The sequence below is a fragment of the Crocodylus porosus genome, unplaced genomic scaffold (assembly GCF_001723895.1).
Source record: "Crocodylus porosus isolate Cpor-Errol unplaced genomic scaffold, CroPor_comp1, whole genome shotgun sequence".
NCBI classification, from domain to species: Eukaryota; Metazoa; Chordata; order Crocodylia; family Crocodylidae; genus Crocodylus; species Crocodylus porosus.
The window spans coordinates 9,328,033-9,341,856 of NW_017728916.1; the positions used below are offsets into that span (position 1 = coordinate 9,328,033).

At 41.6% G+C, this 13,824-nt stretch overlaps 1 protein-coding gene across 1 annotated transcript in view; it reads left to right on the plus strand.

Annotated features, from left to right (window-relative positions):
• Positions 1 to 6: 6 nt before the first annotated feature.
• The window catches only part of HPRT1 (hypoxanthine phosphoribosyltransferase 1), a 29,111-nt gene continuing 15,293 nt past the window's right edge, over positions 7 to 13,824 (plus strand). The window contains exons 1-4 of the mRNA XM_019536399.1: positions 7 to 68; positions 3,103 to 3,209; positions 5,206 to 5,389; positions 13,078 to 13,143. Coding sequence (XP_019391944.1) covers positions 42 to 68; positions 3,103 to 3,209; positions 5,206 to 5,389; positions 13,078 to 13,143 — 384 coding nt within the window. The 5' untranslated portion in view covers positions 7 to 41. The remainder of the gene's footprint in view (positions 69 to 3,102; positions 3,210 to 5,205; positions 5,390 to 13,077; positions 13,144 to 13,824) is intronic.

Genomic DNA, 13,824 nt, shown 5'->3' on the forward strand with positions numbered 1-13,824 from the left:
CGAGCCGAGCCGAGCCGATCCGGTGGCCGCGCACCAGCTCCATGGCGACCCCCAGCCCCTGCATCGTGGTGAGCGCCGCGGCCCAGCGGCCCGGCCCGGGGCAGCGCGGCCCGCAGCCGAGGGGCGCAGAGGTCGGGGTCGGGGGGGGACACGGACCCCAGAGATAGCGGGCCGGGCCCTGGAGAGCAGTGTTTGGGAGCGGGGGTGCTCCGCGGGACACGGGGGAGCTGACGGGGTCCCGGAGATGGGGACTGGGGGGGAGTGGGAGTATCTGGGAGTGACAGGGCCCCAGAGTTGGGGGTGGGGATGTGATGATGGGGTATTTGGGGGAGATTGGCGGGGGCTGATGGGGGTATCTAGCAGTGACGCGGCCCCAGAGATGGGGAGGTATTTGGAGGAGATTAGGAGTATTTGGGGGGAGACTGGGAGTACTTGGGGGTGATGGGATTTTGCGGGGGGGTGATGGGGTATCTGGGGGTGACAGGGCCCTAGAGCTGGGGAGGTATTTGGGGGCATAGGGCAGCATATGTGGGGGTAGGGGAGGTGACAGGGTCCCCGAAACAGGAGCTGTTTTGGGGGTGCTGGGGGACATGGGTGGGGGAGAGGGGAGGTAAGGTGGGTAGGCACCTGGCTGGGGTATTACAATCCCAGCACTCATTCCTGCCTGGGGCAGGGAGTGGGCCTTGAGGATCCATCCAGGTCCCTTCTGACCCTAGAAACTTTGAAATTACGGGGGGTTTGGGGGTGCCTTGGGGGAGTGCAGGGCGCGACGGGGACCCAGAGGTGTGCGTGGGGGTGCAGGTCCCTCCAGGTGCCTGGCCTGTGTTGTGCGGCAGGGGAAGCGCGAGTGAGGCACTCGGGGGGCAGCCCCAGCTGGCCCTGGCAGGGTTGGGCCCCTTCGGCGTGCTCGCCCCCCACATGCCCCATGGACCGGAGGTTCAGAGCGACCCACGCGCACCCTGCGCTTGTCCAGGGCAGTCGCATCCCTCCCGGCGGAGGTTGCAGAGGCCCTGCCAGCTGGGGGAGACGCCTTACCTGCATGCTTAATGTGACTGTGAACTCGCCGGCGCTGGGCGTAACCTTGAAGTTCTCATTAAACCAGTTAACAGCCATGGTGACTTTCTGTTTGCAAGGGCAGGGGATGGTGCTGATTGTGGAGTTCACCACAGGTGGTATCTGGTTCTTGTCCCTGCTTTCTAGCGGCTGATCTTCAGCTCTGAAGGGCACTTTTCCCCACCTTATTTAGAATAATGTAAATTAGAAAAAAGGAGCTCATTGTCTTGGGGAACATTTCTCAAGAGACTTTAAAACTAAAAACAAGACAAGCCTGCAGAGAAAGGCAACCTCCTTTTTTACCTTTGCAAATGATACCAGCATGAAATACGTTCTGATCTCCATTGCTTTGCAGAGTATGCAAACTAATTAATACATTTGTATAATAACGTGCAGGAGGGTGGTGTTTAACTATAATCAGCTTATGTGCTTGGGTTAGACCTGATTTGGAAGGCACTGAATTCCTGTTTATTTTTAAGAGGCTCTAAAAAAATACCCATTTGAAATGTAATTTTGTAAGAATCTTACAAATTCTTAATTAACTCCCCCCCCCCAAAAAATATAGCAATATCCCCTGGCTCAAAATGCTGTGCTCTTTCCTTACCCCCGACCCCTACAGAAGTATGTAGTTTGCCATCCCTATTTAAAAATGTCTGGGTTAAGTTTTTAGGATAGAGCCATTTTTTCTCTGAATATGGAAAGAAAGTTTTGTTAAATAAATTAAATATAATTACAGAGTTGAACTATAGGAAAACCCTGTAGCTTTTAAAAGAGAGGGATCTTGTCTGAAATACTAGCTCACTAAAGTTTCCAGGGTGCTCTCATCCAGTGATTGCTGAGTTTGGTGTACCAGAGGGGGAGGAGTAGTCTTATAACTTCAATTCTTATAGGCTCTCATGCTACTAATTCTCATATGAAATGATCCTTAGCGAGTGGCATAGCATAAACCTGAGCAGGTGACAGCTTGCAAGGCCAGGTAAATGCTTTCTCTGGTAACAAAATGTTTCTGTGTATTTTGCACAGACAACAGGAGTTGAGCTGGATCGTTAAGAGCCACGGGTTGGTGAATTACCAATAATAGGCTTCAGTTTTCTCCACAGACATTTAACTACACTTTGCATATAATGGGATTCAGTTGTAAAAGCAGAAATGAAGATAGTAAAAATTACATTAGTAACTTTAAATGGTAGGTAGGTAAAAGTCAAGAAAGATCAGATCTTGATGCTTTTGTAATGGCACATCCTAAACCTTAATAGTGCCTTGTGTAATTACATGTCTGCTAATCACATGTCATAATTAACACATACTTGAGTGCTGATCCTGCAAGCTGTTCCGTATGGGTTCCTGCCCATGCCAAAACAGCTTGCTGAAATGGGACTTTCATGTCTGACGATGAGAGGTGTTGAGCACTTGCAGTTCCCAGGATCCAGGCCGTAGAAACATGCTGAGCCTCTTCTTGATGTGAACATGTAACTGGGCACATTGGCAAAGCTGTCTTGTGTCACAGTTATTGGAAATTGGCTCCTGGATTTTGTTTGATTTGATATTGTGTAGATTTGGAGGGCTTCCATGTTATAAAGTACACTTGATTAGTACCTTAGCTTCTGCATTGCCCTTGTTAGAAATAAATGGAGATTTTTTTTTTCCCTCTAAAAACAAATAGTTTGTAGCACAGGGAATGGAATCACAGCTGGAGGGGAATCATTTCACTTCCTGTTCTCTCAGCCGAAAGAACTAGTTAAGATTTTAAATAAATATCTGCCCTTGTTTGATGTTTTATTAAGCAAGTGCTCATTCGGCATGTGAGATGGTTCTCATGTGCCATAGATGGTAATACTAACCTATACTTGACTTCATGTTTAATGCGGTTGTTGCCTTAATATTGGGGGAGGATAAAGTGATGGTTGAAAAGCTTGTTGAAAAAGTCAGGGTTTGATGTTTTACTTCACAAGTCGTTTACTTGTCATACCTGAATTGTTCTAGGTCATGGTTTCCTCAGAAAAGACCTGTTGATGGTACCAACTCTCATCTTTCATATTTTCATTTCAGATTGGCGATGATGAACAAGGTTATGACTTGGACTTGTTCTGCATACCTAAACATTATGCAGATGACTTGGAAAAAGTCTATATTCCTCATGGGCTTATTATGGACAGGTTAGTTTGACTTCAAATAATGTGTTATGCCAATTTAATTTCATGAAATTGGGAAAAATGTCTACCAGTAACATTTTTTGTTAAGCCTTGTAGCTTTTTGCTATCTGATGATGATCTAAATAGAGGACCTTGTGGAAAATTTTTAATTAGGAGCCACATACTGTCTTCTAGAAAGAAGTGCGAGCACTAATTAACTCTCTTTCACACACAAGCCTCTAAGAATTGGCACATTTGCTGCTGTGGTCATTTTCAAAACTACAGGATAGCTGTTAGGAGCCACTGTACTAGTCTTAAGAACTAACCAAAAAGGCACCTTAGTTTAGATTGCAAATGGAAAACATTATAGCTTTTTAAATTTTATCGCGAGATTAATCCAAGGACACTGGAGACATTGTTTCCGTACTTTCAAGTTAGAAAAATTTAATATCTTAAGTTCTTTTCCTTTCTGGGAAATGCATCATCAGCCTTTGCAAAATACTGGTCTATTGCTTCTCTACAGCCCAAACCCATAAAACTTGTATTTTTTATTTCTGTTCTCAGAGGGAAAAGCAGTTTCAGTGGAGTGATTACCAAAGAAAACATCTTTCAAAAACTACCTTTGTACTTGAGAAAAGATCTTTTCGAAGTAGAGATAAGGATAGCCCTAGAGTTCACGTTGTGGTAGTGAATTCCCACTAACTTAATAGGGTATTTTAAAATATTTATTTGCAGCATTAACGTATTTATATCATGGTATTATGAGAGCTACTTATGGATTTCCAATGTAAGTTGAAAGCTGACTAAAATACATAGCATTTGAATAGTATTTTATTAAATGAATGGCTCTAGTTGTAGCCTCTTCCTAACAAGTCTGTGGCTGGCTGAATATGCTATAAATATTACACCATGCTTTTCTAAATAAATGAGAAGCTAAATTTAGAAATGATTTCCTTCTGAAAGATGACTGGTACAAGTAACGTGTCAGTCAGCTGGTTTCTGGTGTCTGTGTATTATCCTTGGTTTTGGAGTTAATGCAGGGTCCTTGTCACTTGTGTTTTAACCTGGCATAAAAGTAAGGCACTAGTTTTCAATCTGAGAAATGCCTGTCTTTTGCCTGATTTGTCTAGGACGGCTCTCTCTGCTTGTTCTACTGGTAAACAAATTTATATTTCTCTGTGCCTGGGGAACAGAAAAGCTGCAGAACATACTTTTTTTTTCAAAATCCACATGTGAACAATCTACTAACTGAGCAAAGATTCAGATTTGTTTTGGCTGATTGTGACCTATAAAGCTGGCAGTATGTGGCAATGTTACTGTTAGATTAACCTTGAGAAGTGAGAAAAGCAAAAACCTTACTGACGAGTAAACAGTAAAACTGGCTAAGAAGTGCTAGGCAAATATTTCATTGAGCAAGGAAGATATGTTCTAGTGCAGCATGTGTATTTCCCACTGCTGGCTGCAATACCAAACCATACTGCTGTAAGAGACAAATGAGCCTTGTCCAGATGAGCATGGCTGTGCAGTATAGCACTGCAAATATGTCTGCAGCGCCACATACAGCATGTTTAGCTGTTCTCCAAGAGAGCAAGGAGCGGGGAAGGTGGGGGTTGACCCCTGGATATCCAGAGGTCAAAAAAAAACATGCAAAAAAAAAAAAAAAGTGGAGTAGCACTGCTCAAAACCAGAGCCTGGCCAGCTAGAGCCATGCTGCGGCTGCTTGCCTGGCTGCGAGCAGCAGGATTGCTGCTGCTGCTGGAGCCCTGGGAGACCCCCAGGATCCCAGCTAAGGTTGCTAGGGTGAACCCAATGCTGGCCCTAGCCTCTCTCTCCCCATACAGGGGAATCTGCCTCACACCAGAATGTGTGTGGCATAGGCGTTCCCCAGGGACAGCTAGCGGCAATGCAAGGTGAGCCACCGCTAATTGTTCCCAGGGAACCAAACTTCCATGCTTGTCTGGACACAGCCTTGAGATGCATTGTGATAAATAATTAATGTTGGTTTGTTTTCTCCCTACAGGACAGAAAGATTGGCACGAGAAATCATGAAGGGCATGGGAGGACATCATATTGTAGCTCTTTGTGTACTCAAGGGTGGCTACAAGTTTTTTGCTGACTTACTAGACTATATCAAAGCACTGAACAGAAATAGTGATAAATCTATACCCATGACGGTAGACTTCATCAGGTTGAAGAGCTATTGTGTAAGTTTACTTCATGCTTTGATAGAAAATTGAATACGTTGAAATTATTAAATGATGTTGTTTTAAGCTATTATTCATGCTGAAATATGCTAGGTAGTGTAGAAAAAGAGAGGAAATGATAGTCTCATATAATGCATAGTGACAGCTGTGACCGGTGGGGAAACAGGAAGCTAGTGGAGGACAATTGGAGAAATAAAATCACATGGTTGCTTGTTGACGTGCCATGTTACAAAATATAGTTCCTGTTATGTGTACAGACTTTCTTTCTCCCTTCCCAGGCCACTAAAATCCTCTTTCAAAGCAAAGCAGCCCTGTTTGTAATTCTCAACTGCCCAACCATTCCTTCTCTCCCCACATCCACAATCCAGTGCTATTGTTCCAGGGCAGGTAGGGGCAGTGGGGGCAGGTTAAGGGGAAGTGGATTCCTACATTTTACAAGCTATCACTGGCAGGAACTTTCCTAATGATAGGATACCACTAGCTGAGTAGGGGAAAACTGCAAATATATTTGCGTCGGAATTCTAATTTACTTGCACTGAATATAGGCAGGATGATGGCACTAGTAGCCCTTGTATTCTTTTATTTATCTCAGCTAACCAAATGTAACTAAAACTAATGGCGTTTTTAGCATTGAAAAAAAAGGTTCAGCTTTAATTTACAGTCAGTGGTTGATGAGGAGCCTGCTACCCTTTGGAGAATAGATGGAGGTTGGTTTGATTTTGTTTTTCTTGGTAAGATTAATTTCTACCCAAACTTAAGAATTTAAGTTGCAGAATATTCAGAAATATGAAGTAATGCTTAAACCTCATGAGCATGAGAGAAAGCTATGTAGGTTAAAGGAAAGAATTCATGTACACAAATGTTACATGTTTCCTGATCTAGCAAGTGCCCACTCTGTTTCCTTGAAGTAAACTCAAAAGGCTGCTTTTTGGATGTATTCCATGGGACTCGTGTAGTCTAGAAATAAGGTAATGAAATGAGACTTTCTAATAATTTTAAAATAGATTATTTCATAAGGTTTTACTATTAGCTGCATGTCCGAGGATCTTCACATTCCAATTAGCAGCCCAAAATAGCTGAGTCTTGGAAGAGTTCCTGTTCCAGTGCACAAGTAGGAAAAAAATATGGAGATTACTACATTGGAAACAACTTATTCATTCATTTGATTAGACCATGAAACCAGTGATTCAGTTATTTGCAGGGTTAGTTTTGACAGTAGAAGGACTCTGATTTGTTTGGTGGTGTTGCCTGACCAGGTAAAATCTCACTTTTAAAAGGGCAAAGCCACGAGCTGCGTTCTGGTTTGCCCATGTGCAGCTGTGCAGTGTGTGGGGTGGGGGTAGCACAAGTTGCCCTCTCTAGTTTTTCTTCATGGACACTTCTGCTGGGTATGAAAGGGTTGTATGCTGCAGCCTGTTGAGTTACGCACCCTGGAGGGGTTGTGTGTGCAGTACATATTTAAAGATACTGTGTGAGAACTGCTTTAAATATTTGACTCTTGGTCCTCATGGAACAATTTGGCCCCCTCCCCTTGTAAGCACCAAACCACTACACGCACGTGCTGTACCTGTAAAAGCCACAGTAAACCTTTGACTATCTGAATTACAGGAGGGGCATATTAAAGAACAGGCAGTGTTGATCCCTACCTCCTCTAGGCTGAGCACACCATATTTTACACTGCAAGAGAGATTTTGGGGGAGCTTCTGTGGTTAGTTTAAAAAAACAAACAAACCCGTAGCTAAGTGGGAGACTTGGTGACGAGCCTAGTTGGAGAATGTCTGACAAAAATGTTTTTTAGAAGACAGGGCTGCAGTCATGGTGTGTATTCTGTATTCCTTTTTCTTGTGTATTACTCGTATTTACATCAATTTCTTTTGCCTATTCTCCTCCGGTTTTGCCTATTTCCTCCGTAATTAGAGTCCCCTGTCTCAAATCCTCGTGCCTTTAAGAAGGGAACAAGGAGCAAGATTTAATAAAAAATGTTCATAGTAATGAATAAAGGAAGGGAAATACAGAGACTGCTTTTTGGACGGTATGCTTTCTTCATGTGTTGTGTGTTTAGGGGAGTTTTTATCAATCAGGCAAATGAAAGGATGATTTCTATTTTAGATCAGTATAGAGGTCTAATCAGCTGATGCACGGTAGTAATTACCAAAACTTACCAGCATGTCACTTTTTGCAAGTACAGTAAGATGGTTATTAATGTTCAGGCTAGGGTTCTTTGGATTATTAAACATTGTAGTCTCCATAAAATTGTCTTAACAGGGACATCCGTGGAATGAGTTGACTAAAATTATGATTGTTAATACCGCACAGGTTTTGGAGTACTTTCTTATCCCAGGTTCTCAAAATGCTTTACAAAATGTTAACCATACAATTTCATGATAGAGCAACTAGGGCGCATTAGTTAATAGAACTCATCTGTGTTCAAAAAATGAACTAATGCAGTTGGAAAAAGAGCTTACAGTGCTGCCATTGAAGTCCTTGGATAATGTTACTAAGCCATACAGGCTTCCTGATACCTTTTCATCCTGATGATAAAAATCTATTGTTAGAAGTGCTGTGATTACATAAGCAAAACAGCTGGACCATATAGTATGTTTTGCTCGCATACAACATGCCCCAGAATAAGACTTGAATCTTGGTTTTGAAAGGCGTGAGAAGAAGAAAAAAAGATCTTTCCTTTTGATCCACTAAGGCCCCTGGCATATGTTCATTTAATGGCATGATCAGATTTGATCCCATCTTCCCAGCTGCTGGTTCCACAGGTGCCCTGGGAACTGAAACAAGCAGGTATACAGGTGGGGCTCCCAGCTGCACACTTGCTTTTTAAAAAAGGTTTGGGATGCACTGAACCCCAGATTGAAGAGAGAGTCCCTGATGTCAGGCTCACAGCATTCCCCCTGCATCTGCCTTTGAGGATCAGGTGGGGGTGCCTGGTCTAGGACCCAGTGCTGTCCCAGTTCAGTCTCACCATTTGGGTAAGGAATGGCTGTGTTCCAGACTCCGGGGCTGCCCCATGCCAGATCTATACACTCAACTGAGCATTAGGATCTGTATGGATTAGCAATGTAGTACAAATAAGCCACAAACATGTTAATGTCTGTGGTGTATCTTTGTGGCTTGTTTGCTATAGTATCACACGTGATAAATTGGCTTTAACATATGGCTGGTTTACTATTTCTGAATCAATTAACACTTTAATTGCATCTTAAATATAGTGGATGCCAGAGCCCTGAGTAGTAGCAGCTAGGGATCTGTGCCTGCTCATCATTTTGCTTCCTGTGGATCATGTGCAGACTTTACTTTCGCTTTTGCCCAGCAGAAGCTGCTGATACTGTACTTCCTGGTATATAATATATGCCAATTTCCAACAACTGTTTTTTTTTTGGAAAAAGGTGTGTATTGCATGCAAGAAAATACCCACTGCGCATGTTAATGTTTAGAAAGCTACAATGTCAGAAGGGCAAGCTCATACTGTAATTGCATTCAGAAATGTTTCTCTCTAAAACAGAGGCAGTTAAAATATAATTAAACTTCATTTATAGCTCCTGCTTTCCCAGCTTTGTTTTTGGGTTGTTTTTTTTTTTTTTTACAAATGAATGGTTCTAGAAGGAGCTGGCTGTGATGAAATTAGAAGATAGAACTTATGAACAAGCCGCACGCTTGTGTATAACATGCCCATTTTATTTGTGTATGTCTCCCATTTTTAAGTTTAGAAATGAGAAGAAGTTGCTTGCATAGACATGAAGAAGAGCCAAAACAGGGATACTTGATGAGGGTGTATGGAGAGCAGGAGTGAGGATTTCAGGAAGACAGTGAGCCTTAGAAAGGGGTTCAGCCTGAAAGTTAAAATGGATTTCAAACTGTATCCAGTCTACTCAGTGTCATGAGGACCGTCCTGATTACATCTGACAGTTTCTGTTAAAGTCATTTCTGGCCATTTGCTAGTGACTTCTGTCTTGAAAAGCATTGCTATTCATGGAAATTGGTTTGTTGTTTTAAACTAGATGCCATTCCTGTTAGAGTTGAAAAAGCTTTAGTTTTTTGTTATTCACAGCCTGTTTAGAAAATCTAGTATACATATAGAAGTATAGGTATACGTGCTAGTTAGTGCTTGTACTTAGCATTCAGAAATGTAGGCATCTGTGTAGTGAAAGGACAAGTCTCAGAGAGGGTGGTGAACTGTTGGTGCTGTCTCCTTATCATCCTACTTTGGCTATACATTCCTGTCTGCACTTTGTGATATTTTTTCCTGGGGTACAGAGTCCTGTTTTGCACCTGACAGTTCTGACTTCAGGAATTTGACCTTGTGATTGTGCTGGATGCCGTTCTTGGGGGGGGAGTTTCAGCTCAGCTCTTGATGCTCAGCAGTATCCTTGTGACCCTGAAATGTAGAAATTGCGGTAAGAGAAGATGTAGGGAAACCACAAAAGATGATGGTATTTGTTTCTTGCAATGCAACGATTTTGGTAGGCAAAATTAAGACTTTCAAAAGGTGCACTTAAAAATGTATGTACTCTAGGTGTCAAAGCATTGGAATAATTTGTAGAGTGGCTTGTTTTTATATACTAAAAATATTTTAATTGCGCACACACATGATAGTTGAAGAACAAATACTTTTTCCCCCCATCAGCCTTGTTTTTGTAATGAGGTATGTTTGTCATCTTTTTGTGGAAGGAAAATGGAATCTTTACCATAGGAATACATGAGAGGATTATTATTATGGTTCTAAAAGAAAGCAAGAGTAAAAGGTACTAACGTAAGTTTAAAAAAAACCCCTGACAATTAAAAAGCAGCTCTTATCTTAATAATCTAGTGGGGTACATGAAGGAAATGCTTCTCATCATGTGAAGTATTTAAGACTTTTACATGCTGTGAATTAAACACGTTTTTATGGTTTAACTACTTTTTCAAACATTCACTCTTAGAATGCATAGTCTCTCTCGCTCGCTCTCTCACTGCCTCCTGTCACATCAGCTCAGACATCTTTTTTTAGATTAGTTTAAAAAATGGCAGTCTTTGTTGGGCAGGTGTGGCTCGGGTCAGTTATGAAAGTATTAAAACAGTGCCTGGGATTTCTTAAAAAAAGAATTACCCTTATTTACTAAATACGTTACTGTTCAAGGGGGTAGCATGACTTTAAAAAATATATGAAGACATAATGCTAACAAAATAATTGAAAATAGAGATTACTCCTGGTTTTACTTGTGCAAGACTGTACTGTACAAGTTAAAGTGGAAAAGATTGAATACATTGTTCAGTCTGATGTTTACATATCTCCAGCTATTAATGCATTTTTTTTAGGAGAATACTCAAGAGTTCAATAATTTCAGAATTTGTTTAATATGTTTTCTCTTTCTTAACTTTGCCATAATATTCCTAGTTGCCTAACTTGATGTGGGTCACTAAGCAATTCCCTTCACACTAGCATTTGTATCTCCTCGATATTCATGTGTGAGAGTATTCCTACTTTATGATGGCAGCATGTAATGCAGGATGTATAATGTAGGTAAGAGCTGACTCCGTCCTATCAAAAAACAAAAGAAAGAGGGAAATTATTACAATTTGTCTATCACCTGTGTTCTTTCATCTATTTGTTGTGTACACCTTTTTCTATATGTTTATATGGGGTTTAGTACAAGATAACAGGGGTTATATTATCAGAAACGTAATAAAAAGTACAACTGGAAATAGATGGTAAGTAGGTGATGGGGGACAGGGCTTCCATAAAGGATAGTTACCTTAAACAAGCAGAAATTAAAATAAAGGATTATGAGAAGTCTGTTGGTTTTTTGGTTTGGGGTTTTTTTTGGGGGGGGCTGATTTTTTTTTCTTTTTTTTTTTTAGTTTATATAGTAATGAGAATAACTCAGACTTAATGTTGACTGTGAGAAAAGTTAGGATTATCAAAGTCGGTTGGAAGCCGGTAAATAAAACACTGATGTCCTTGAGGGACCTGGCAGCATTCCTGTTGAGTTGCAAGTTATCCCAGAACTGCCTACTTGCAGCTTGTAGGAGAAGCTTCTCTTCATTGAAACAAAATTCTGCATTGCTTTGGTAGGGTGGTGAAATCATTGTCAAGAGTGATTTGATTAGAAACTGTTGCAAAGCAGGGAAATTCTCCTAGCTCCCATAGCTCTTCCTGGAGTTTACATTAATTGTGACTGATGTTAAACATTGTAACTAGGTGAGGTCATACATTGTGTTTGACCTGTTTGCTGACTTAGAATTCTTACTTTTTTTTTTTAAAAGAGTAATATTTTATGAATAGACAGTTTCAAATGACAACTGTCACCCTATGGCAGCATGAAGATCAGAAACCACCGGTTTTTGCTTGTTTATGTCAGCATCTTTAGTCAGCCCCTACCATGCCACATGTGCCCCTATTTTGATGCCAGCATGTGATGCAGGATGTTTTCTGGAATAGGACTAGAATGCTAGTCCCCTGTGCACTGGCAACCATTTACCCAAAAACACCCTTTCTGATTATTCTTGTAAACCACAAACATTAAGCACCCTGAGAAAAATGTACCTTATAGTGTGCTACAAATGTGGACCACAGAGGAAAAGACAATGCTGCCAAACCTTGTCACTGCCATGGCAGGGAACTTGCTAGTTGAAAATATATTGAGGTGACTCTAGGAAGAAGACTATGCCCTGGTCTACAGAGGAATGCAAAACAACCCATGGTCCTTTGTTAAACTTCCAGACCCCAGATCTGGTGATTGGTTTGATCCTAAGTATATGGGCAAGATCCTCCAGCCAGGTACCTGAGAAGTTTCTAAATACTGTGAGGATGACCATGAGTCCTTGGATGAACACTTATGAGTCCTTGACTAATGAGAAAAGATTGAGGAAACTGGGCTTATTTAGTCTAGAGAAAAGGAGACTGAGAGGGGGGCTTAATAGCAGCCTTCAACTATGTGAAGAGGGGTTCAAAAGAGGATGGAGCTGGACTGTTCTCAGTGGGGGCAGATGACAGGACAAGGAGCAATGGGCTCAAGTTGCAGGAAGGGAAGTTGAGTTTGGATATGAGGAAAACTCTCACCAGGAGGGAAGTAAAGCACTGGACTGGGTTACCCAGAGAGGTGGTGGAGTCTCCATCCTTGGAGGCTTTTAAGACCCAGGTAGACAGAGCTTTGGCCAGGATGATGTAGTTGGGGCTGGTTCTTCTTTGAGCAGGGGGTTGGACTAGATGTGACCTCCTGAGGTCCCTTCCAACCCTGACTTTCTATGATTCTATGAGTCCCAGTCAAACTTCCACTGCTAGCTGTTGCCAATGTCCAGTGTTTTTAGAGGAAGGTGGAAAAAACTCCCAACAACCTAAAATGAATTCATACAAAGGGGGAAAATTTTCTTCCTAACTCCTGCAGGCTTCCAGCAGAAGCTCCAAAATGTTGGAGTACCAGATGCCTCCCACACAGAAGAGCTTTTTTTATATTTGATATATAAATCTCAAACATTGTTTGACCAGAAACATTAACTTAAATCTAAATGTAATGACCTGTAACGTGCCATTTAACAGATAAGCTTTTAGATGCTCTGTACTACAAAGCATGTTTTTGTGTGTTTTCCTGTCACATTTTCAGGATGGTACCATGGTTTATAGTTTGGATAGCTAATTGGAAAAATAGATATTTTAATGCGGTCAAACTAATCCTTTGCTTTTCTCACTTTGTAACTAGAATGATCAGTCAACTGGAGATATAAAAGTAATTGGTGGGGATGATCTCTCAACCTTGACTGGAAAGGTATGTCTCTTACTGCATAACAAAAGAAGTAAGTGTCTACAAATTTTTAAGTTGCTCTATTATTTTTCTAACTCTGTGAATTTAGCAGCCCAAAGCCTATGATCCTTTGTATTCATTTGCATAGTGATAATGGTCTAGCTAATCAAGGTAAAGCTAGGTGGCAACCTTTGGCTTGCTTTTATGTTGTGATATGTTGGAAAGAACCGTTCTGTGTTTCCTGCCTATGACAGAGATTATGGCCAGTACTTAAGTTCACGCAGACTCTGTCTTCTAGTACAAGAAGTATCTGTGTTTCTAGCATATGTCACAGCTGCTTCTTTTAGATTGTGTATCTGGTCAGTAGTTACCAAATATGCTGTAAGTATAAGTTGTAAAGCAGTTACTGTGTTAATTTACAAGCAACACCCGCTTATCACTGTTTCACTAAGCGCTATTTTGCTATAACACTCATTTGAAATTGATACCTGTGTAGCAGAGCACTAGGGTGCTCGCTACTAGTAATAGTAATAAATAAGGACAGCTGCCAATCAACAGGGCAGCACAGGTGAGGGTTGCTAGGGCAACTAACATGGGTCATAGTTTCATAGTAGCTAGAGTCGGAAGGGATCTAGGTAGATCATCTAGTCCGACCCCCTGCCTTGGCAGGAAAGAGCACCGGGGTCAGATGACCCCAGCAAGGTG